The following is a 24168-nucleotide window of genomic DNA, read 5'->3' as shown; positions in this document are numbered from 1 at the left end:
TGTATTTATCTCTTAGCTCAGTTACCCCACCCCCACCGAAAGGGAGCGAAATGGGAAAACGGATGTGTGGAGGCAGGAGGTGCATAAGATAAAAACAAAGAGCTGCTTCAGTTAAAACTCGAGAGGCCTGGCTAGTGTGACTGCGTGGACTGAGCGTGGTCCCATGCACCAAGAGGTCATGGGTTAGATTCCCCATGAGGCACAATGCCCGGGTTTCAGGCTCCATCCCCAGTAGGGAGCGTGCAGGAGGCAGCTGGTCCATGTTTCTCTCTCATTGATGTTTCTATCCCTCTCCCTTCTTCTCTCTTTAAAACCAATAATATATATATATATATATGAGATTCCTGGCCCCTGCTTTATCTTAATAACTAACATTATTTCACAAAAAGGAGAGAGAGGCCTTCTCTCGTTGTGCAACACGACCCACCCTCACTGGGCTTCTGTGCTTCCCTAGGCAGTGCTCAGTGGCGTTGAGCCATTCACCGCAGAGAGGCAGAAGAGGCGGTGGGCCCGGGGACCTGGCAATGGGGGTGGGGCGTGGGGCTGGATTAGAGGAATAAAACCAGCTGCCGCACTGCAACCGCTGTCTCTGGGTCTTGAGCCCTCTTGAGACATTCCCAGGGGGTGCTCTGGAACAGGGTCAAGAATTGTGGGAAGGTCTTAGTACGTTGCCAGAAATGTATCAAATTACCAAACACTTCTTGCTTGTCTGTTAAGTAACAGACATTGCATTGGCAATGGGCGACACAAAGATGAAGGTAATGTACCTCATGTTCCTGTTTGGTTCATCCCTGGGCCCAGGTATTTTTTAGATCTCATGCGAAATTCAGAGGCATCACAGGCTCAGGGGCTGCACGTCACAGAGGACCCACGGTTGGGGGCATCAAGGAAAGATAACTGTAGGCAAAGCCTGGCAGGGGGAGATTTCAGCTAAGAGGGTGCCATCCAGTGCAACAAAATGAACTTTTTGTTTTACATCTACATTTGCACCTTTTAACTAAAATTTTCTGAAAATATCGATAGTATAAACAAAATGAAGTCTTGCCTTAAAACGGAACCGATCAACTACATGTATGGCTTAAGCATTGAACTATTAATATCACCATCTCAGAAATGTATTAATATTAATACCGACAAGAAACACATCTCTCTCGCAAGAAGCAGGGCTGCATTCCTTGGTATTTGTGCGTATAAGGAAGTGGGACATGGACAAAATTCCCAGTCAAAGGGCCAAGAGGCTGCGCGCTCGGGCCAACGCTGCACACGGGTCCGTCGGCTCCGCCCCCGCACCACGCCCCATCCCGATCGTGCGGGGTCCTCCAACACTCGCGAGAGCCCTCTCGGTTTCCACGTTTGCCACGTTCCAAAGGATCGGGACAGATTGCAAAGTCGCTGGCGGCTCGCGCTCACAGGCGGCTGCGTGGTGCCAGAACAGCCCCAAGTCTGCAGGGGCGGGGAAGAGCAGCAGAGTTCCACCCCCTTCATGGAAGCTCTTGTGATAGGTCCGATATCCCGTCACTCATCCTCCGCTCCGCCCCTGTGCAGGGAGGAGGCGGAGCTAGGCCGGGAAGGGGCGTGGCCGAGCGGGCCGGTGAGCCGCGCTCTAGCCTCTGGAGGGAGTCGGAGGTTCGCCGCTGGAGAGGCCCGGGCGCGCGCACCCCGCACGAGGTCGAAAGCCCTTGTAGGTGCGGCGGGAGGTGCTGAGGCACCAGGGCTGCTACAGGAGCCGCGGCCCGTCCCCGCTGCCGCTCCCCCTGCCAGCAGCGGCCCTCGCGCCCCCAGGTTGCCCTACGCACCGAGGGAGTCCCACACCCCTCGCCTGCTCCAGCGGTGCGCGCGATGGCTCCGCGCAAGAATGCCAAGGGCGGCGGCGGCAACAGTAGCAGCAGCACCAGTGGCTCCAGTAGCAGCGGCGGCGGCGGCAGCAGCAGCAGCCCAGGGGCCCGGAGAGGTCAGAGGCGCTCGGGGCTGGGGGCTGGGGCCGGCCCTGGGGGTGCGATCCGGGCGGCGGGCGGTGCGGTCCCATCTCTCCGGGACCCACCGTGCGTCTCCCCCATATCCGAGTCGCTCCTGGTTGGCGCGAGCGGAGGCCGCGCTTGGTGGGCGGGCTGGAGGGGCCGGGGAAGCAGGGTCCGCGGCCTCGGGTGGGTCCTGCCCGGGAGCGCCTGTGGGCTGATCCCTCATATGCAGGGTGCAGCCGACATGGAGGTTATTGATCGACTTCCTTGGCTTTCCTCGGGACTGAGGATGGGAGTAAGAGAAACAATTCGCCTTTGCCTTGCATATTTTGGGGAGTTTGGAAGCGAGCCAAAGTCAGAGGGAGTAAGTGACTGCCAAATCAGCCGCTTTTAAGAGCAACTCAGAGGACACTCTATTGGGGGTGTGGAGTGTGTTTGGGGGAGTAATTTGAATGTTCTTGGAAATTATTTTAAATATTTTTGCCTTAATGTAGCTTTCTTAACATGCTTTTGAAGGGTTACAGAATATACCATGGAATCCTGGGCGAGCTTCTCAGTTATTTCCCATTGTCTTACAAAAAATCGATTGAATATTCACCTTTCTCCCTTCTGTGCTTACCTACCAAAGGGGGGGAACAGATGTTTTAAATCAGTTTCATCTCATATTTCAGTGGTTCTCTGTTTCTTTTATACTTCCTTTGACTCATAGGATATTGAAACTACACTGCACACGTGTATTGAATGTGAGCTGTGAACTTTCTTTTTGGAAATGATCATTTCGAAATGACTTAGACTGTTTCCTGAGGTATACATGTAATATATTCATATTTATTAAGAAAGTAAATCAGATAACCATGTCCCCACTTCAAAGAACTATTTGTGTATAGCACTTATCACTATCTGAAATTATTTATTTCCATGTGTACTGTCTTCCTGTCTCAATTGCGTCCTCTTGTTCATGTCTCTTCACAACTCCTAGCATGGTCCTGGCCCTTAATAGGTAGGTGCTCAATAAATATTTGATCAGTGAATGAATGAATTTACACGGTGCAGTGAAAGTCATTGCACAAACTTACATTCTGAGAACTAGTATTTGTATTGTCAATGGAAAAAGACAGCTCGAGGTTCAAAGTGATCACATTAATTCACCTTTGACATACGAAGAAGTTTGTGTTCTTTTGTCCCTTGTCCTTAAATGCCAACCAGTGACTTAAACATGCTGAAGAGTAGATGAGCTGGCTCAGGCTACTCTTCTTAAAGTTTCTAAATGAGAAGAGACATTGTGCCACCTAAGAACCAACAGAAAAAGCTGGTGAACAAGACTTAGATGTTAATTGTTTTCAATAGCTGTTTACCAGGGAAGCCCATCTTTGTTCCTTTTTTTTTTTTTTTTATCCTTTTCGATGGTGAGTAGAGAGGGCTGATTGCACCTGAGCAAGTCACGTTATATGACCTGCTATTGGTAAGAATTAGTATTGGGAAATGTGTTATGTTCCCACCCCCACTGAACTGAACCAATAACTGAACCAGTTTTAACAGGCAGGTAATACATTTAGGAAATGTTATGACCTAAATGAATTTATTCTGACTTTCATATTTAGGCATTTTAGGGCAATCTCTGCCCATATTTGAAGATTTACAGCCTTTTAAGTATTTTACACATTGATTCCATAATTGTCATGAAACGAAGTATGTAAAAGCAAATATATTAAAACAAAGTACCAGTATTATGAAAAAACAAACAAAAAAAAACTAGCACACAAACAAAACCCTCAAAGCATTTCAAGAGTTGGTATTGGAGTCTTCCATGTGATATAATGAATATTCTTTTTCTGCAGACATTTTTTTTTTTCTCTCAGTAAATACTGAGTTCTGACTGTGTGCCAGGTAGAAGGCACTGGAGATGGAAATGAGGGTTCTCTCAGTTGTAAACAGTTACACTGCAGTGTGACAGTGTGATTTTATTTATACTGTTTTCTTCTAGCAGGATATACCCAAAAGATAGACAACTTCTCTTTTGTTGCTCTGTGTTTTGGGTCATAGAAGTATAGACATTGATGCCCAAACCATTCCCACCTGCTGGGAAAATCATTTTAGCAGTGGCATTACTGAGGCCCGTTCAGTTCCCTCTTCTAAGAGATGAAGAAATTAATGCCCAGAAAGGTTAGTTAGTTCATTAAAGGCGTGTAATTTTTGGAAGCCCAACTAGTTAACGGACATCTAAGACCAGAACTCAGGTTTTTTTGTTATTCCTTTATTATACCACTTGCTTGAATTTTAGGTTATATAATTTGTAAGATTTTATGAAAGTCTTGGAATTGAGGTAGATTCTTTTTTTAAGCTTCCTTCGGGAGCTCTCTATGGTACACTATGAATAGTTACTTAGGAAAAGTATGCTTTGTTTCACCAATTAAGTTTCCTGTGACTAAAATTATGTTTGAAACAGTACATTTGAAAAATCTTTGTTTGAGACGTCCAGGGGCTCGAATAGTCAGTTATTTTTTTAAGTGTTTTGCATTGAATCTGAAACTGATGATGACATTGGTCACATTCAACATTGTTGTTGCTTAATTTTTGTATAAAAATGTGTGGTGAAAAGGACCCAGTCTTTTGAAACATGTGTTTTAGGGAAAAGGTGATGATCTGGCCTTCTGTTTATCTTGGTGGTCATGTTGAAAAGTCGTGTTTGGAAACTGAAACTCTGGGGATTTATATAACACTTAGATTTTTAAAGCAAGTGCCTGCTTTTCATTTTACTCATTTTAAATTGAAAACTGCTAAAATGTCTCTAGTTTCCTGTGGAACTCAATCTTACCTGTTTCAGTTTTGCTGTCTGTAATATAAAAGAGACTTAAGTAAATTGGACTTGTATGGCCAGTTCGGGCCAGAGGGATCCTCCTTCAGATTTATTGATTTGAAAATCTTTGGTTAAGAAGAATCATGTCCTTTTGGGCTTAGTATTTTGTAGTACACCAACACTGGTATGTGTGATGTTTTTGTTTGTCTAGCTTTTCCCTTATGAGTAACATTCAGTCTTTCCCTATAGCTTCTAACATGCTATAGGGGTGTAACATCTGTTTATTTTATCTAACAGTATCATGCTGTTCCACCGCCCATTACCAGTAGGTGTCACTGTAGGACACAATTTTCTTCAATCTGAAGTTTAAGATTATGTAATACCAATTAGAGTGTGTGTGTGTGTGTGTGTGTGTGTGTGTGTGTGTGTTTAATTTAATCAGCCCTGTACATACTCAAAACTACCCATGGGTAACTACTTAAAAACTCTTAGCCGCTGCTCTCTAAGTCTTCAACTGCAGATTTTGTTATTGAATAGTAAGAGTCTGTCCCTAGCAGCCTTATTTGTTTAGACTTATCTTACGTAAAATTAAATGCATTCCTACACTGTCTGTAAAATTTATACATTCATAGATTCATTTGATGCATATTAATCATTTAGAAATTGGCTTCTTTCTACTTTCAGTATCTCTTAGATTGCTTAGCAAGTAACGAATGTGATACACTGCTGATCATATTCTGGCTTCCTTGAGTGAATAGGCCTGCGTGAAATTCCCCTTCTTTTTCCCACTGTCAGTCAGGGCCACTTGCTGAAACCTCCGTTAGTCATTCTAGGTTGAAAAGATAGGAAGCCCGTAATTCTTCCACTGCAAGAACTGTACACTATTTTGTGTTCAGTGGATCAGCATTTTGTCCACCCAGCCAGGTCATATGAAACCAAGTGCTAAAAAATGTCCTGAGGGAATTTTTGAACACATTTTTAAAAGACCAAACAAATTAATCTGTGTTGGGCTTAGGAAATAAAAGGAACGATCTATGTTTTAGTCTTGTTTTAAAATGATGTATCTCTGAGGGATTACTGGAAAATGAAAGGTTTTCCTTTTCCGCTGATTACCAGGAGAGTAACTTTGATTTCGAAGGCATATGTGGGCGATCTTCCTTATTTTTAGTTAGTATGGGAGATTTAACCCCTGAGCTCCATGGTCTCAATAGAATAAATCCTTTTTTCTTTAGAAAGACAGTGTAGTTTGGGAGAGAGTGTTGACCTGGATTCATGTTAAGAGCCGTGTGGCGAGTCATTAAAAAATCTCTAATCTCGGTCTCCTCAAACAGAATTATTCTCTCCCTCCCTTTCAAAGTTATGATAGCCCTAATGTCAATTTTATATACCTTCCTATTTCTAGGTGTTTTCATTAAAGTATTTCTAATCTAAGAGTGAGTCCAAAACTGGCCATTCATGGCATGCTTGAAATTTTTTGATTATTGTAAAAAATCCTATTTTTGTTATATTCTGTAGTACCTGTGTTTTAAGTGGAATGGATGTTCTAGAGGTCGTTTTTTAGACTGTGGCTTTGGGTACCACGTGACACATTTCTGTCCCCCTCTGGGGGTGTATAAGTATCCCATTTACCCACAACCTTCAAGTTGCTGATTTACCCTCTAATCCAGCGGTTCTCAACCTGTGGGTCGCGACCCCTTTGGCAGTCGAACGACCCTTTCACAGGGGTCGCCTAAGACCATCCTGCATATCAGATATTTACATTACCATTCATAACAGTAACAACATTACAGTTATGAAGTAGCAACGAAAATAATTTTATGGTTGGGTCACAACATGAGGAACTGTATTTAAAGGGCCAGAAGGTTGAGAACCACTGCATCCCTCTGAGGTCTGTGACATTATTTTATTTTACTAGAGCTCAGACCCAGTTCAAGCTTTTGATGCTCTCCCAGCACACTGTTTTACAATCATGAAAATACGCAACTTACTTCGTGTCTTGGATACTTTTGCTTCGCTCTAAGGGGTTTGACTTCATTCTGTACAAGATAACAAATTTTTAAAAACATTAACTTCCCTTCAATAAAACCTGTGTGTACACAGAACCCGTTTGCAATATCTCCATATCTCTGGGGAAAGCTCAGCCATCTGTTGGGAGACGTGGAGGTGCCCGGGCTCCCCATATGTCTCAGTTCCTGCTGCACAGCATCCACTCAGCACTGTACACATGGGTGTCATCTGTCGGGGATGCAAGACTGGGTTTGGTCCTATGGTTCTGGCCAGTTCTGTTAGAGAACTAGAGGTTAGTATTCATTTCTTCCTTCTCTTCTTCGGACTGCATGCTCTGGAGCCCAGTGCCTTCACCTTTTAACTTTTTTCTCTGCCGGTAGTGCTGGGAGTCAAGATGGTGTTTTCTTGTTAGTCATTATTATTTTTAAACTTTCGCTTACTTTATTTTCCTGAAATGAGATAGCTTCAGGCATGGGGTCTGCATTTGATATTGTTTTTCAGGGATGTAGCTTAGTTACCTTTGGCTGATATGGTTATCTTTTAATGGCAAATCACTTAAAGGTAAGTTCTGATCACGTTGATGACGCCCAAGGACAGATTTGCTATAGATAATCTGCTTGACTCAAAGGAAATGTTGAGCTCACCTGGTGAATAAATCTTTTAAAAAATAGGTACATAAGATCTTTTGAAAGATCTGGGCTGTTCCTTGGCCTCCCCGTGAGTTCCAGATGACTTGCCTGGCCATTCTGGTTGCAGTATGACTGTCATCATCTGTCATGGATGGTCTCTGTGCTCTGATTTAGGGTCGATAAATTAAGTGGGGCCAGGGATAGTGGAGGAGGGTGTCCCGTTGGAGCAGAGTGGAAGCCACTGTTGCTGGACTTGGAGAAATGCCAGCATTTCTCTCCCTCCTATTTGCCTGCAGATTTAACCCAGTGACTCATTGCTGTATGGAAACTAGCAAGCATCCGTCTTAATTTTAAAGCGAGAGAATATTGTTTGAGAAAATAATTATTCCATAACCAGTATTGTACAACTGCCTTTTCTCATCTATAATAATAAAAGCATAATATGCTAATTAGATTGGACAGCCGAACGACCTTCCAGATGAAGCCAGGGCTGCAAGGGCTGAGCCACTTGCACAAATTTTGTGCATCAGGCCTCTAGCATTGTATATCAGTTTGGCAGCCTTTTCTGCCACTCCATATGCAGACTCACTGCTGTTTTGTGTTCTGTCCTGTCTCTAACTTCTGTTTCTTGTTTATTATGCTGCCAATATACACCATTTTCCTCCTATCTTTCACACCCTGTTTTAAATTTCAATTTTCCTGAAATAGTATACTGGAAAGCCTTTTGGTCTTAAATTCACATGTACATTTTATTTGGGAGCAGTTAATTTTTTTCCCTTACATGACAATAAAAATCTGTGTTGTAAATGTTTGGGTTTTTTTTTTAAAGAATACCTACCATCAATTTCATTTTTCCATTCTTTGAATTAAATCAGTTTGAATAGGATATTTGTCACTTACTGAGTTTTATAGATTATTTCATGCTGTTTGGCAGTGAGTCATCTCTCAGACTTCTAGAATGCAAATATTTCTGTATGCTTCTTTTAAAACTCTATTTGAAATATTACATACTTATGACCTAGAAATAGATATAAAGTAATGCATATCTACCACACAGGTGAAGAAATAAAATGTTACCAATTCTTGGTTTCTTCTCTCCTGTGCTATCCCTTCCCAACCACTCTTACACATTTTGTGGTAATCATTCTCATGCATAGGATTCCTGTATGTAGAAATATTGTAGAAATATGTATACTTGTTTAGCACATGTCGACAGTTTTGTGAATAGGCTCACTCTTGGCATACTAGTTTGATTCCACTTGTTTGAATTTTACCAAACTCTGGCTCCCCATTTTCTTACGGGAACGTGTAGTTCTCCATTGTAGGAATATCCAACTGTTTGTTTAGCCATCCTGTTGTCAGAGACCACTTGGCTTATTTAGGGTTTTTTTTAACTGCTGCCCTGGACACTCTTGTACCTGTCCATCTCCTGTGGTGTTTCTAGAACATAATTCAGGATTGGAATTGATGGGTCAGAGCAAATACACATACTAGACATTGCCTTTTTTTGTTTGTTTTTTAATCCCACAGTGGTTATGTCACTTTTCACTCCCGCCTACAATGAACAGAGCTCCCTTTGTGCTGCCCCAAGGTTACCAGCACCTGGTAGTGAGGTTTACTGTTTGCCAGGTTAGTGGGTGTGAAGCAGTACGTTGTGGTTTAAACTTGCATTTTCCTGATCACCTTTGAGCTTACTCGCGGGAAGAGCCATTCCGGTTTCCTTTTCTGTGAGTTGCCTCTTCATCTATTTTGCCTATTTTTCTGTTTCTTTTATATTTTTAGTTTTGATTTGTAGAATTTCTTTTTATATCCTGAACCTTTTGAGTATTTGTGTGGTAAAGGCTTTCTCTCTGTCTGATTATTCACATAGTCATATTCTGAGGTATATTTTACTGAACAAGAATTTTTAGATTTTTAATATATGAATATATTTTACACTCCCACCAACAGTGTGTGGTAAGTTGTTTTTACATCTCTACCAACATTTGGTGTTGTCAGTGTTCTTAATTTTAGTCAGTCTGGTATGTGTTTTGTGGCTTCTCTTTGTAATTTAAAATTATATGACTAATGATGGCATGCACTTTTTCTTGTTGGCCATTTACACTATCTCCCTTTGTGAAGTTTCTGTTTAGCTCTTCTAACCATTTTTATTGCTTTTTTGGCTTTTGATATTGAGCTATAATTTTCATATATTCTGGATAGAAGCTCTTTTCAGATAGGCATGGCAGCTATGTCTCCCACTAACCTTTTCATTTTTCTTAATAGTCTCTTTTGAAGTGCATATATTTTTATTTTATTTTTTAAAATATGTTTTTATTGATTTTTAGAGAGAGGGGAAGAGAGGGAGAGAAATAAACATCCCTCAGCTGCCTCCTGCACGCTCCCTACTGGGGATCAAGCCGACAACCAGGGCATGTCCCCACTGGGAATGAAACTGGTGGCCTCTTGGTACACGGGAAGACACTCAACCATTGAGCCACGCCTGCTGGGCAAAGTGCAGATTTTTTTTTAATGTTGATGTTTATTTTATTTTAGTTATGTTTTTTGCTTTCTGTGTCTTGTCTCCGAAGCTTTGTTCCTGGTCCCAACTTACAAAGCTATTTTATATTTTCTTGTAGAAATTTTATAGTTTTAATTTTTATATTTAGAACTATGATCCATCTCATCATTGGAATGCTTTCAGTACTGTTGTCAAAGAGCAAACATATACAGGTCTTATGATAAGTTTATTTCTGGCTCTCTATTCTGTTTTTTTGTTTGTTTGTTTGTTTTAGGGGGGAGAATTATCCATTTGTTCTTTTGTCTTTACCACACATTCTTGATTACTGTAGCTATATAGTAAGTTTTAAATTCAGGTAGTATAAATCTTCCAACTTTGTCTTTTAAGATAGCTCTGGATATTCTAGCTCCTTTGTATACTTATATATATTTTAGAATCAGCTTGTCAATATCTACTAATGATTAAAGTATGCTAGGGTTTATGATTAGAGTTCATTGAATGTATAGACCAAATTTGGGTCTAACCCATGGCAGTGGTATAGCTCTTTAATTAGGTCTTTCGTTTCTTTCCACCTTGTTTTGTAGTTTTTGGTGTTAAGATCTTACACATTTTTTGTTAAAAATTTTTCTAAAATATACTTTTTGAAGCTATTGTATGTGACATTTAAAAAATTTATTTCCCATCCTAACCGGTTTGGCTCTGGCTAGAGCGTCAGCCTGCGGACTGAAGGGTCCCAGGTTCGATTCCGGTCAAGGGCATGTACCTTGGTTGTGGGCACATTCCTGGTGGGGAGTGTGCAGGAGGCAGCTGATCGATGTTTCTCTCTCATCAGTGTTTCTAACTCTCTATCCATCTCCCTTCCTCTCTGTAAAAAATCAATAAAATATATATATTTTTTTAAAAAAATTATTTCCCTATTATTTTCTGCTGGTATTTGCACATAGAACCCATACATGTACCTTATATCATATGACCTTGCATAATTCATATATTAGTATTAATTCGAGTAGTTTAAAAAAAAGATTCCTTGGGATTTTCCATGTAAATATCATTGTCACCTATGAATAAAGACAGTCTTACTTTATTTCCAATCTGTGTACCTTTCATTTCTTTTCTCGCCTTACTGTGCTACCTAGCACCTCCAGTACGATGTTGAATAGAAATGGTGAGAGTAAATGTTCCTGATTTTAGTGACAAAGTGTTTGTTATTTTATCACTAAATGTAATATGAAACTCTAGGTGTTTTATGAGTGCTTCTTATTGAATTGGGGGAATTCCTTTGTATTTCTAGGAATTCCTTTGAAAATTTGTTCAAATGTTTTTTTCTCTGATCAGTATGACCATGTGGCTTTTCATCTTTATGTTGTTAATAAAATGTTATAATTATTGATGCTTTGAATGTTAAATCGGCTTGCATTCCTGAAATAAGCTTCACTTGGTCATGATGAACTATTTTTTATATAGTGCTTCATTTGCTAATATTTTCCCCACAGTTTTGCATCTGTGTTCATGAGGGATGTGGGTCCATAATTTCCTTTCCCGCCTTCCTTTCTCTTCCTCCATTCTTCCCTCGCTCTCCTTCTTCTCCGTACTAGGAATTGTGATTAGTACTCAATTTTCTCTGCATGTGTAGATTATAATTTATAATAGCAGACCTTCTAATTTAAAACCACTCTTACATTTCTGGGAAAAATCCAACCATGTGATATTACAAATTTCTCAATATTATTAAATTAGTTGTGTTAATATATTCATAAGTAAAATTGACCTGTAATTTTCTTTGCTGGTTTTGTTATCAAGGTTATTTTAGCCACATACATGAATTTACTAAAATTTTCTCTTTTTCTGTTTTTTGGGTAGTATTAGTTATTTGTCAGAACTCATCCGAACCTTTTTGTCATTTACCCACCATTTTAGAGAACAGAGGGTAGGGAGGAGGGGAAACTGCCTTATGATTTAAATGTTATATGGCCATTTAAGTTTCTTGAGTCAGGTTGGCTAAGTTACACTTTTTCTTCTGAGGCACATTACATTTATTAAAAATGTATTATTTGTTTCTGTTTGTATGGTTTTAGCTGTTCCTCTTGTAAACAGAAAATAACTATTGTATGCCTGCTATTACCTTGCAATAAAATAAAATCATTTTAAACATCATTAAATATTAAGCTTCTTACTTCGTAGCTAGTCTTTAGACACAAAGGTTCTCAGAGTTTATTAAAGTGAAAAGTCTTTATAAAATAGATGGAACATTCTAATATCTGTGAGGATGCAAGCCATTTAATACCGGTAGTTTGGTTGGATTGACTTGGTTTGGTGCCCGCTTTCCTCCTTAAGTGGTTATGATTGGCACTGGGTACAGTATACTTTGTTGAAAGTTGAACTTAGTCTTCAAGAATAAAACACCAGGCTTATTTTCTGGAACTTTCAGATTTACTTGATTATTTTATGGGTTTTAGCTACTCAGTCTTTGTAGATATCATCAGTAAATAAATACACCTGGAGGCCTAGGGTGCCTGACAGATCTAAGGCACAGTTACTGATGAGCTCTGGCCCATGTGACAGGTACTAGTAGATTTAAGTGCCAAACCTAGCCCAGAGTTTCAATTAGCCTTTTGCTCTGTAAGGTTATAAAGGTAGGAATTTTTAAGATGAGATTAATGTATATGAAGGTGCAAAGCTGATAAGCAGCATGTATTTATTTTATTTTTCTAGAGGTAGGGCATTGTGTGTGTTATTAGGTCCCCAAGCCAATTTGTAGTATTCTATTGTGATCAGTAAGATGACAAGAAGAATAGAGTAAGATTGAGTAAGCTAGAGCACGATTCACTAGCTTAATTTAAGTAAGTGCTAATTTGGAATAAACTTAAACTAACACATTCAAGACCTGGTCCCTCAACAAAGCCCTGCAGTCTCTCTTTGTTCTTAGTTTACGTTTACCCATGTTTTCACCACTAACTATTTAAATCTTTAACTCCTTGAGCTCAATGCCTTACTACTTCTCATTCAGTTTTGACCGATGACTTCTTCCTATTGTGAGGAGAAATCAGAGAACTTCGTTCAAGAGTTGTTCATCTCTTGTGTGATGGATGGGGGCTGGCCGGTGAGTTGAATGACACTGGGAGATAACTGACATGAGGCTGATTACCCCGCCCATCCTAGTGGGGAGACAGGGTCTAGGGACATAGAGTGGGGGCTAAAGCAGTGGAGAATCTTAGAGAAGTTGCTCTGATTTGGATGTGAAATGTTCACCACTGAGTTGGTGAGTTATATCTCTCATGTGTGGTTTAGTAAAGCCCCTTTTCTTTCTTTAGCCTAATAGGGTGGTGAGTGGAGATGAGCCAGTAAGTACCACAGTTAGACGAACATTTTGGCATTCACAGCTGTTGTGGACTGTTGGGTCTCCACCTACATAAGAGAAAAACATAGGCTGGCAAATCAATCCTGGGCCTTTCTGCGGGATACCCTAAGTGCACATCACTTTCTCGTGGACGGGGAGCCTTTTCCCGAAAACTCTTCTCCACCCCCTCACACCTCTTTCTTTAGTCTTTCTCATTTAATTTAAAACAAAACAAAAAGTACCAAAACCTCTTCCTACTGTGCCTACTCTACCCAGCCAAATATTACAAATGATTAATACCAGGCTCATTTTCTTTACTCCTTTACTTCAGGTCTTTCTGGCCAGAATCAACAGACTACGGCCAATCTCAGACCCACTGGGCTCTTCTTGTTTCTTTACGTTGTCTGCTCCCTAAAGGATAGTCTTCCCAGGATTCTTTGCTTGGCCTTGATCTGATCCCATGCTCACCCTCTTCACAGCTATCTATTGATGGCCATCAATTCTAAAGCGCTCCTGAGCTGTAGACTTAATGACAATAATGACAGAGGAAAAATAGAGCTCCCACTTATCGAGTCCTAGCTATGTCAGACACTGTGTACTTCTTTATATTTTTGCATTTAATTATCATAGTAATTCTCTAAATTCTCTTTTTGTAGATGAAGAAATAGAAGTTTAATTAGTCAAAGCTCATGGATTTAGAAAAATTCAGAACAGAGTTTAGATCCCAGTTTTGGCTGTAAAGATACTTTACTTGAACATTTTTAGATTCCCATTTGTTGCTTAGATTACTCATAACTGGTCTTGTTCATCTTTCTGTCGATTACTCATAACTGGTCCTGTGTCATCCTTCTGTCATACTATCTTTATAAAGTAGAAATCAGATCATGTTTCCTTCCTTATTTGAAAACCTCAAGTAGTTAGTTCCCAAGTACTCAAGATAGACTTTAAATTCCTCAGCATGATCTAGGCGTCCCTTCATCATCTTGCTCCTTTTATCATCTCTAGCCATTCTCTGCCTCACCGTCTTTTTATTTATACTAGAGGCCTGGTGCACGAAACTCGTGCACTTGGGGGAGAGGAGTCTCTCAGCCTGGATTGTGAGAGGGTGCAGGCCAGGCCAAGGGACCCCACAATCAGGGCCAGGGAGGGACACGGGAGGTTGACCAGCTGGAGAGGGACAGCGGGAGGGCTCCAGGGCATGTCTGGCCCGTCTTGCTCAGTCCTGATCGGCTAGATTCCAACAGCAAGCTAACCTACCGGTCAGAGCGTCTGCCCCTGGTGGTCAGTGGACGTCATAGCGATTGGTCGGTCGGTGGACTGTCTGCCCCCGCGTGGTCAGTGCACATCATAGCAAGCGATTTAGGGGCGTTAGCATATCATTAGCATATTACACTTTGATTGGTTGAATGGCCGACCTGATGACTGGACACTTAGCATATTAGGCTTTTATTATGTAGGATTAATTGAGCCATATTAAATCAAACTCTGTAGTCTCTGTATTTGCACATGCTGTTTCTTCTGGGGCGGCTTCTCACTTTCCCTTTCCCCTTCCCCATGTATCCTTCGAGATTTAGCTCCTTCATCAGCTCTTCCCACCTTTCCCTTCATCATCTTCCCATAGACTGCGTTTCCCACTGTGGGCTTCCAAAGCACCCTCTGCACGTCACTGTTTTAGCATCCTCGTTCATTTACTGGTTCCTTTAGCACATGAAAGTGTGACCCAGTCACTGTATTAGACAACAAAATATCATCAGACTGAAGCAGGGTTTGGATAGCTACTCCTTATGTTTGATTTAGGAAACACCATGTGTTTTTTTTATCTCTAGTGCTTATATGATTGTCTGGACTTAGTAGGTACTCAATAAATGTTGGAATGAACAAATACAGGTAAAAAGTCTTGCCTGTATCTGTAGTACACTAAAAGGGCACAGAGGGTAGGGGCTTTGTTTTTGCGTCTTCTACACTGCCTTGAATGTAATAAGTGCTCAAGAAGTACGTGTCGTATGGTGGATTTTTAGGTGTATAGTATGGGCAAGAACACAGATCAGAAAGTCCTACTGATAAGTGTTGGAGCTAAGGAAATAAATCATAGAATTATTAGGAATGTGAATACTTCATTGATGTGTGCAGAATTAGCCCTTTAATAGGTACCATGCCAGTAGGTTGAGATAGCTTTTGGAGTTATACCTATAGGAAGCTATTCTGAAGCTTTGAGGCTCATGCATAGCTAGTTTATTCTGATTATGAAGAAAGTTGGGCAGAAACAGACACTTTATTCTGCATTTTGTAAAATTGGAAAAGCTCTGTTTCCTTTGCAAGATTTGATTTTCCTCTTTATTTTTAAATATGACTCAAAGATATGCTAAATTTGTTCATGTGAATATGGTGATACTATTACTTTTTTTTCCCTTTTTCTGGATTTGGCTTTACAATTCCTTTGTAAAAATGATGAGTATTTCCTTTTTAACTTATGACTAAGATTTTCCAAGTTTGATTGAAAAATATAAAATTGTGAACAGTGCTAGCATTTATTAAGAAGAGTTTGGAGCAGATTGTACCTTAGAAGGCTGTATCTTTAAAGTACAAGATTATAATTCTTCCCAAATGATTATTTTCATCCCTATTGTCCTATATACCCTCTTATCCTAACATAACCAAAGTGAAACTTTATTTTATTTTAATTAATTCAATTTTAATTTGTTTTTCTCCCCCATTGCAAAGGAATTGGCCTCCCTGTTCATTGCTGTAGCACAGGGTTGGGGTTTCAAGAGTATATGTTGAATGAATGAATATTCAGGTATGTGGAAAAAACTAGGCAAGCCATTGAAAACTTACCACTTTGTGTTTCATTACTAGCAAACACTGTTTTGCTGATCTGACTTATATGTTGACAAGAAATGTTCTGTTTAGGGTGATACTTTTATCCAGGATGGTATTAAAAACGTTTAACCACGGATAGGGGAGAGGCCCTTCCCGGTCAGAAGGACAGCACCTGTAACACACACCTGTACTTGCTGCCTGAACTTGGGCTTCTCTGCAACTTGCATGAAGGTGTGCAACTTCAGCTTTTTTGGCAAGTCAGACTTTTTGGGGTCATGCTCCTAGGAACCTTCAGCAGCGGACTAGGTTATTCCAGAACATAGCCGAGAGACCAGCATTTGAAATTGTCCATGCAGGACAGTGTGCTGCTTGGTGACTTACTCTGGGTGACATCGTTGGGGAAAGAGGAGTGCATTCACTGAGGCTAGAGCTGAGGGAGGGGTTGTGGAGGGTGTTCAGAGCAAACGGAGTCAGTGAGATAGGGTTAGGGGACATCTCTGAGCATGTGGTGACAATGACCATCACTTTGGTTTTGAACTGGGTTGGGGTTGGGAGGAAAAGGATGCAGAGTTGGGGTGTGGGATGAATTGATGAGAGTTGGGGTGTGGGATGAATTGATGCTGCTGATGAGGTTCTACCTGTACCTCTTCCTGTCCCTCACCCAGAACCAGCCCCACCTCACTGCTGTGTAGTGTGGTTTGGTTTCCAAAATTCTCCAAGTATGTTAGATTTGCTCTACCATTTAGGTGGGCCAAAAAAAGAAGTATATGTATATTTTAGACTTTTGTGGGAGCACCATGTAAATGTCCAGGTAGGTTAATGAGGGTTTACTATATTCAGACCCCCCCCCCCCCCGCCCCCCGACACACACACACAGTTCCACCCAGTGGGAAGGGAGGACAGCACTAAAGTGTAGCACCAGCCTCTGGGAAAGTCGCTGTCCTGTGGCTGCTGGCCGGTGAGTGTTTGCTGAATGAGGGAGGTGTGCAGGATCAAGGAGTGGGGAGACAAAGAGGAACTGATGATGAGCTGAGGCTTTCCAAGACTCTCAAAACTACAAGCCCAACTAAAACTTTCTGGAGGGATTAATCTTTGGGAAGGCATGAAAGTTAGAAGAGGTGGCAAAGACACTTGAGGGACAAATGGCCCATTTTTATTAAAGGAAAGATAGACTCAGAGCAGCTGTAAACCGATGTCTCATTTCAGTACTAGGCAAATTCTAGAATTAAAAATTATTTTTAAGTACTTAGAAAAGAAAGCCATGAGCACTAGGAGACACTACATTTCATTTTTAAAGAAATGCAGGTTTCTTTAAAAAACAAAAACTCATTATGTGTTTAGAAAAGCTTTCTAGACTAAGTGATCAGGATCCAACCTTATAATTTTTCCTTACTTCAGGCTATTTAGAAACCATCTCTGAAAATCCCCCTGTGCCTCAGATGGTAGAACATTGATCACATGACCTGGTTTGAGTCACAGTTGAATGCCCAGCTGTACCCATAGCATGCTCGCTTAATGGTGTGAGGTTGCCTGCAGGAGAGACTTGCCCAGTTAATGCTTGTTAAGTTTGTGTGTGGCACAAAGCTCCAAGGGAAAATAGTGCCAGGAGGGAAAGACCACGCTGTGCAAAAGGATGGCCTGGCTGAGAAGGCGGACTTTAACTTGGCTAGCACTTTGCAAAAGGCACTCACTGTTGAGGATGCTGGGAGAGGCTTGAAGTAGTAGATGTTTTTTCAGAAGGCCTAGTATTTGGTTTGGTTTGGTTTTTTAATTGCTGGCGGTCTCAGAGGGAGTTGCCTGCATGATGTGGCTGCGGAAGAATCTGCAGTGTTAGTGCTGTTAGTGACCAGAGCAGGGGAGGTGGAGCTCCCAACTCTCTTTGTCGGTGCAGCTGCATCTGGAATTGTGGTCTCAGGTGTGGGGCCTGCGTGTTAGGATGTCAGAGGTGGACTGCGCAGAGTGAATGAGCTCTTGGATGAGGCCCTTGGGTTGTGAGGGAATAGTGCAAACCCTGGGGGGATGGCTGGCCTGGACTGTAAAGTCCTCCTAGGGCAGTGGTTCTCAACCTTCCTAATGCCGCGACCCTTTAATACAGTTCCTCATGCTGTGCTGACCCCCAATTTCATTGTTACTAATTGAACATAATTAAAGCATAGTGATTAATCACAAAACAATATGTAATTATATATGTGTTTTCCGATGGTCTTAGGCGACCCCTGTGAAAGGGTCGTTCGATCCCCAAAGGGGTCGCGACCCACAGGTTGGGAACCTCTGTCCTAGGGGACATTACCTCTCCACATGTTTGAATGGCTTCCAGGTGGTAGAGGAGTTAGGTTTATTCTCCCAGGTAAATTTGAGGTGAAAATCAGGGCATCCCTTGAGCACAACATGCATGAAGGAGACATCAAGTGCCAATAGTTTTCCACTTGGTTTCTAGTAAGTTTGAGACCAGAGGCTGAATTGGTGTTCTTTTCATTACTGCTGGGTTTAGGGCTTGATTCTTGACTTCTATTATCTTCTTTTTGAAAGCCAGTTGAATTTTGTTTTTATTTTTAAAATAAAACTTTCAAACCTACGTAATAGCAAGATTTGTCCGTTGAAAGACTTGGTGTACTGTTCACTGGATGTACTAACTGTTAGCTATTTGCCACGTGTGCACTCTCTGTGGGTGTATCTACCTCTCTCTCTCTCTCTCTCTCTCTCTCTCTCTCTCTCTCTCTCTCTCCCTCTCTGGAACTTCTTAAAAGTAAGTTATAGTCCCCATGACAGTTTAACTCATTTCACTACTTTTCCTTGTAAACTCATAAGGACAAGGACATTCTCCTACATAACCACAATTGAGTTCTGAAACCCAAGAAATCTCACACTGGTATTATCGAGAAACACTCTGGGTTCAGGTTTCTTTGATTGTCCCTAGACGCATCCTTAAAACTTGTGGCTTAAAATTTTTTTTTTTTTTTTTTTACTTATCCAGAATTCAATCATGAATTAAACTGGGAGCTTTTACTATTTTAGATTCTTGGCCTTTACCCACTAGAGCAGGGGTGGGGAACCTTTTTTCTGCCAAGGGCCAGTTGGATATTTATAAGATCATTCGTGGGCCATACAAAATTATCAGCTTAAACATTAGCCTGCTATATTTGGTCAAACATTTAATTAAGTCACCCCTAATGCCTTGGCAGGTCCAGTCCAAATGATTTTTTGGGGCCTTATATGGCCCGTGGGCCGGATGTTCCCCACCCCTGCACTAGAGTGTCTGATTCTTTAGAATGAGCCTGGAAGTCTATATTTTTCCAACATTTTAATTTGAAAAAATTCAAACTTTTAAGACAGTTGCAGGAAGATTATTTAGATTCGCAAGTTGTTAATATTTTGGTGTCTTAGCCTTCTATTTGTCTCTCTACACTCTCTCATACACACACATACCATTTTATTTATTTATTCATTTTTCTGCTGAATCATTAGAAAGTTAAATCATGATACTTTTACCCTTGAATTCTTCAACATGTTTTTCCTAAGAACCAGGGTGTGCGCCAACGTAACCTCATGTAATTGTTATGCTCAGGAAATTTGATACTGCTACAGTGCTGTTACCTAATATCAAGTTCACATTCAGATTTCCCTAATTTATTCTAGTGTCTTTTAAACTGACCCTCCAACCCACCTTTGAATTGTGATGTCTCTTACAATAAGGATTTTTTTTAAATTAGGTATTTTTACTCCCACAAAGTCTCACAGATAAATTATATGCCTTTTCTCTAAAATATGCATGTTGCTTTTTGTGTTTTTTTCTAAAGATTTTATGAGCTAAATTAGGGTGAAAATCATAGTAAAAAGAAGTTTTTTTTATTATCATTACAACAGCCTAGTAATTTAAACTTGTGAGTCATAAAAAGTTGGGGGAAAACATGTAAATAAAAACACAAGTAAACTACATATTGAAACTTGTCAAAAATTCAAGTGTTGGCAGGACTGTTGGGTGGCAGAGGACTTATATTTCATCCAATTGAATTTGAGGGGAAAATAACTGCTTAGAACATTTTTGTGAGTCATCAGAGCTAATGAAAATATTTCTTAAACTGGGTTTCCCTCTTGGTTTTCCTCTCTGTGATACCTACACTAACCCACATTTAATTGACACACTGTCCTTTGATATTTCGACCTTCATTTTCAATGGCACAGGGTTTGAGACAGTAACAGGCTTCTGTTGATAGTGCATCACAGATCCACTGACTGTGTGTCACTGCTGATATAGATGTCACATCTCAGCATGGGAAGCATAGAAACCCTGTTAAGGTTAAAGTAACATTTTCCAATTTGGTGATATATTAATTATATATATATATAGAAAATGTTATAATATATATAGACACCATCTAAATAAAAAACTTGTACCCATCAAAAGATGCTTTAAGAAAATGAATAGGGAAGGCATAGCCTGGGAGGAAATTTCTAACATGAGTATCTGTTAAAGGACAGGTCTCTAGGGAATACAAAGACCTCCTACAATTGAATTTAAAAGAGTAATTAAAAGGTAGGTAAATGTGCAAAAGATTTAAATAGACAATTCAAAAAGAAGATAAATGAATGGTCAATAAGCACTTGAAAAAAGTACCCACACATTGGTCCTCAGAGGAATGCAAATTAAACCACAGTGAGCTACGACTGCATACTTACCAGAGTGGCTAAAATTAAAAAGATTGACACCACCAAATGTTGACAAGATCATAGAACAAAAGAACTCTCAGACATTCTTGGTGGGTATGTAAAATGGCAGAACCACTTTGGGAAAAGGTCTGGTAGTTTCTTGTAACATGAAGTATACATTTGCCCTGTGCCCTAGCAATTTCACGCCTAGGGATTTCCTCAAGGGAAATGCAAGCACATTATTCCTAATATGCCTGCACTACTCCTGTACAAGAAGATTCCTAGCAGCTTTATTTGCAATGGTCTAAAATGGAAAGGAGTCCAGGTTTCTACTAATAGGAAAATGAATACATCCTGATGTACTCTGATATAGTCCTACAATGGAGTACTACACAGCAATAGAAAAGAATGCACTACTACGATACAGTATGTGGCTCTCAGGAGCATAAAACTGAGGTAGAGAAGTCTTACACAAACAAGCACGTATTATGTGATGCCCTTCTTATGTAATTTCAGGAACCGGCAGAACTAACCTACAGTGAAAAAAAAGCCGAACAGTGGGGCTGCCTCCAGGTTGGGGCTGGTGTGAAATGTGACTGGGAAGGGCCATGAGAGAACTTTGGGGTGTTAGTATGCTATGTCCTACTAGGAATTTGGGTTTCATGGTATATATTTTTGTCAAACTTAGGGAATGTGCCCTGAAAAGTAGAGCATTTCATTTTATGTAAATTTTACATAAAAACTGATAAGGAAAAATTGAACTGTAGTTTATGATATAGAAGCTGAAGTATTTAGGGGAAGTGAACCAATGTCCACGATTTATTTTGAAATGCATTATACATATAAAATGGATTAAATGGATGGATAGAGAAGAATGAATAGACAGGCCATATGCATTACAATTAAATGTTAATGGTAGAATGTAAGTGGTAAGTATATGGGTATTCTCTATAAAATTCAGCTTTGTTGTGTGTTTGGAAATTTTTATAGTAAAGTATTGGAAAAATACTCATTGTTTGAATCATATGAAATAGCCATTTTTGTTGGCCAAAATGGTCAAATACTGACAATTTTCTATGGTCCACTAACATTCCGTAGCTGTTTTATTGAGCAGCCTGTCTCTGACAGGGTCTTAGCATGAAGCTGCACTTTCCTCCAGTCATCGCGCTTCGTTGGACTAGAGCAGTCTGTGGGTGGCAGAGACTCTTGACCAGGGGTCCTCAAACTGTGGCCCGCGGGCCACATGCAAATACAAATATTGTATTTGTTCCCGTTTTGTTTTTTTACTTCAAAATAAGATATGTGCAGTGTGCATAGGAATTTGTTCATAGTTTTTTTTAAAACTATAGTCCGGCCCTCCCACGGTCTGAGGGACAGTGAACTGGCCCCCTGTTTAAAAAGTTTGAGGACCCCTGCTCTTGACCCTTGACCGTCTCTGTGGCAGATTCCTTAACATCCTAGTCACTCTCCATTCCTAAAAGTCTGTCTAATTTAACTCTGGTCTCATTGCCATTGCAGGACCTTTGTCTCCCAGCCAGGCAGGGGGCCTGAGGTGGGGAAGGGCAGTTGTGCTCTTGTTCAGGGCCTGCTTGGGACAGTGTCCACCTGGCCTCTTCTAGGCTCTAGCTTGTCAAGAGTGCTGGCAGGGAGACGGGGGTTGGAGGGGGGGATTTTTTTGGGGGGGAGTGGAGGAGAGGGGAGAGAACTGCCTCTGTCACCTCACAGGCCCCTGTCAGAATCTCCTCTGCTGGTGGATAACTGTTCATGGTTGCCACCAAATGACAGGCACCCAGATGCTTCCTCTGAGTTCTTTGGAGGCCTGACCGTCCCCAGGGCTTACCACTCTTCCCAGCCCTCCTGGGCATCTACTCCTGGTGGGTACCCCACCTTCTCTTGCTCCTGGGAGCCCCTTGCCTGACAGTCAACCCTTTTGAGTGAGATGCTGACAGGAGGGTGCAAACCCGAGCACTCTGTCCATGGGAAGCTGACATCCGGCCAGGAGTGCATGCCGCTTGGTAGCTGGCGCCCTCTTATTGCGGCCATCGCCCCCCTGTTCTCTTAGCTCCTGCTCTGAGCAGCATGGCCGACCTTCAGTCTTCAGTGCCTGCAGAGACTGGAACTCACAACAGCCTGTCCCAAAGCCTTATCCTAAGTCACATGGCTCAGTCTGTTCCGAGAGGTGGGAGTTTGGGAAAGGAGGATGAGTCCCAGGTTTTTGGCTTACACAGCTGTCTTGATGCAAGTGCTCCTGAGATTTAGAAAGTGGAGAGACAGGGAGAAGGATCATGGGTTCGTTTGTGGGTAGGCGGAGTTTGGGATTCCCTTAAGTCATTCAGGTGGGGTGTTGAGCAGGCAAATATGTGGGTTTGACACTCAAAGGACATAAAACTATAAGCCGTATAGAAGGTGCCTGAAGTCAGCTAGAGAGATGGCAAAGGACCACGGCTTATGGAATTTCCATCTTTACTAATTAATTAGAGGAGAAAGAGCTAGCATAGGAGATTGAAAATTAGACAGTCCAGAAAGGTGGGCAACATACCAGATGATTCTGAAGTAATCCAAGTCAAGAGGAGAGAGTGTCTTAGAAGGAGGGAGAATTCTCCTGAGAGGCCAAGTAAGATGAGGACTGAAATTTTCTGTTGGGTTTAATGACATGGAAGTCCTCAGTGTGACATTGGAGCTGCTACTGCCCTGGAGCCCTGTGTGGAAGCCAGATTGCAACCTACAGGCTGTCAGGACGGAATGGGCACTGAGAAAACAAGAGCAGTGAGTTAACTGCTTTCCTGAGAATTTCATCTGTGGTGGGAAGAAGAGAGACAAAGCAGAGGCTAGCCACGGGGTTGAGGGGAACGCAGAGGCACGGGGGGTGGTATCCAAGAGTGAAAGGATGGAGAGGGTGAGGAAGCTGAGGAGGTGAGTGGGTTAATTAGGAGGAAAACAGAGAGTGAATGCTGGTGTGGATACGTGTGTGTGTGTGTGTGTGTGTGTGTGTGTGTGTGTGGCTGGCAGTCCCCAGGCCAGACACTGCTGATGGTTCTGCCTTCTCTGTGAAGTAAGAGGCGATGACAGATTTTGAGTATGAGAAGATAGAATCATTTAGCAGCAAAGAAGTTCAAAATAGTCAGGTGTGGATAATAGGAAAGTGAGATTCCTAGAGATGTGTGGTCAGATTGACAGGCAGCCCTGAGGGCTGGTTGCGGTTGCTCCCCTGCATCCGGAGCCTGATTTCATTGGGTGTGCCCGGCTGCCTGTACGGTCATGGAGATGGTGAGTCATTGTGTTCGTCCAGGGAGGCAATTATAGCAGACTGATGCAGCGAAAGGCAGAGGAGAAAGGCGTTAGTGAGTCAGGGAGTGGCTTCAGTGATGCACAGTGGGCTCTTAAACTGGATTGGATGCGTTTGGAGATGGTGTTCCCTAGCTGCGGCCGTGTAAACAATATGTGTTACTCAATGTCTGCAGAGTTGCCTTTTG

The 24168-nt window shown here is 41.5% G+C and overlaps 1 protein-coding gene across 3 annotated transcripts in view; it reads left to right on the top strand.

Moving 5' to 3' along the window:
- The first annotated feature begins 1565 nt into the window (after positions 1-1565).
- The window catches only part of ASPH (aspartate beta-hydroxylase), a 166337-nt gene continuing 143734 nt past the window's right edge, over positions 1566-24168 (top strand). For 2 of the 3 annotated variants that reach the window (XM_081111505.1, XM_081111507.1), the window contains exon 1: positions 1569-1951. In XM_081111505.1, the coding sequence (XP_080967631.1) occupies positions 1840-1951 (112 nt within the window). In that variant the 5' untranslated portion in view covers positions 1569-1839. Of the gene's footprint in view, positions 1952-24168 lie in introns of all 3 variants that reach the window. The other variant, XM_081111506.1, reaches the window with a different exon arrangement.

The sequence above is a fragment of the Myotis nattereri genome (genome assembly GCF_964212035.1).
Source record: "Myotis nattereri genome assembly, chromosome: 17".
In the NCBI taxonomy this organism is placed as follows: Eukaryota; Metazoa; Chordata; class Mammalia; order Chiroptera; family Vespertilionidae; genus Myotis; species Myotis nattereri.
The sequence above is the reverse complement of the archived record's forward strand: the minus strand, read 5'-3'. Positions and strand labels throughout refer to the sequence as shown.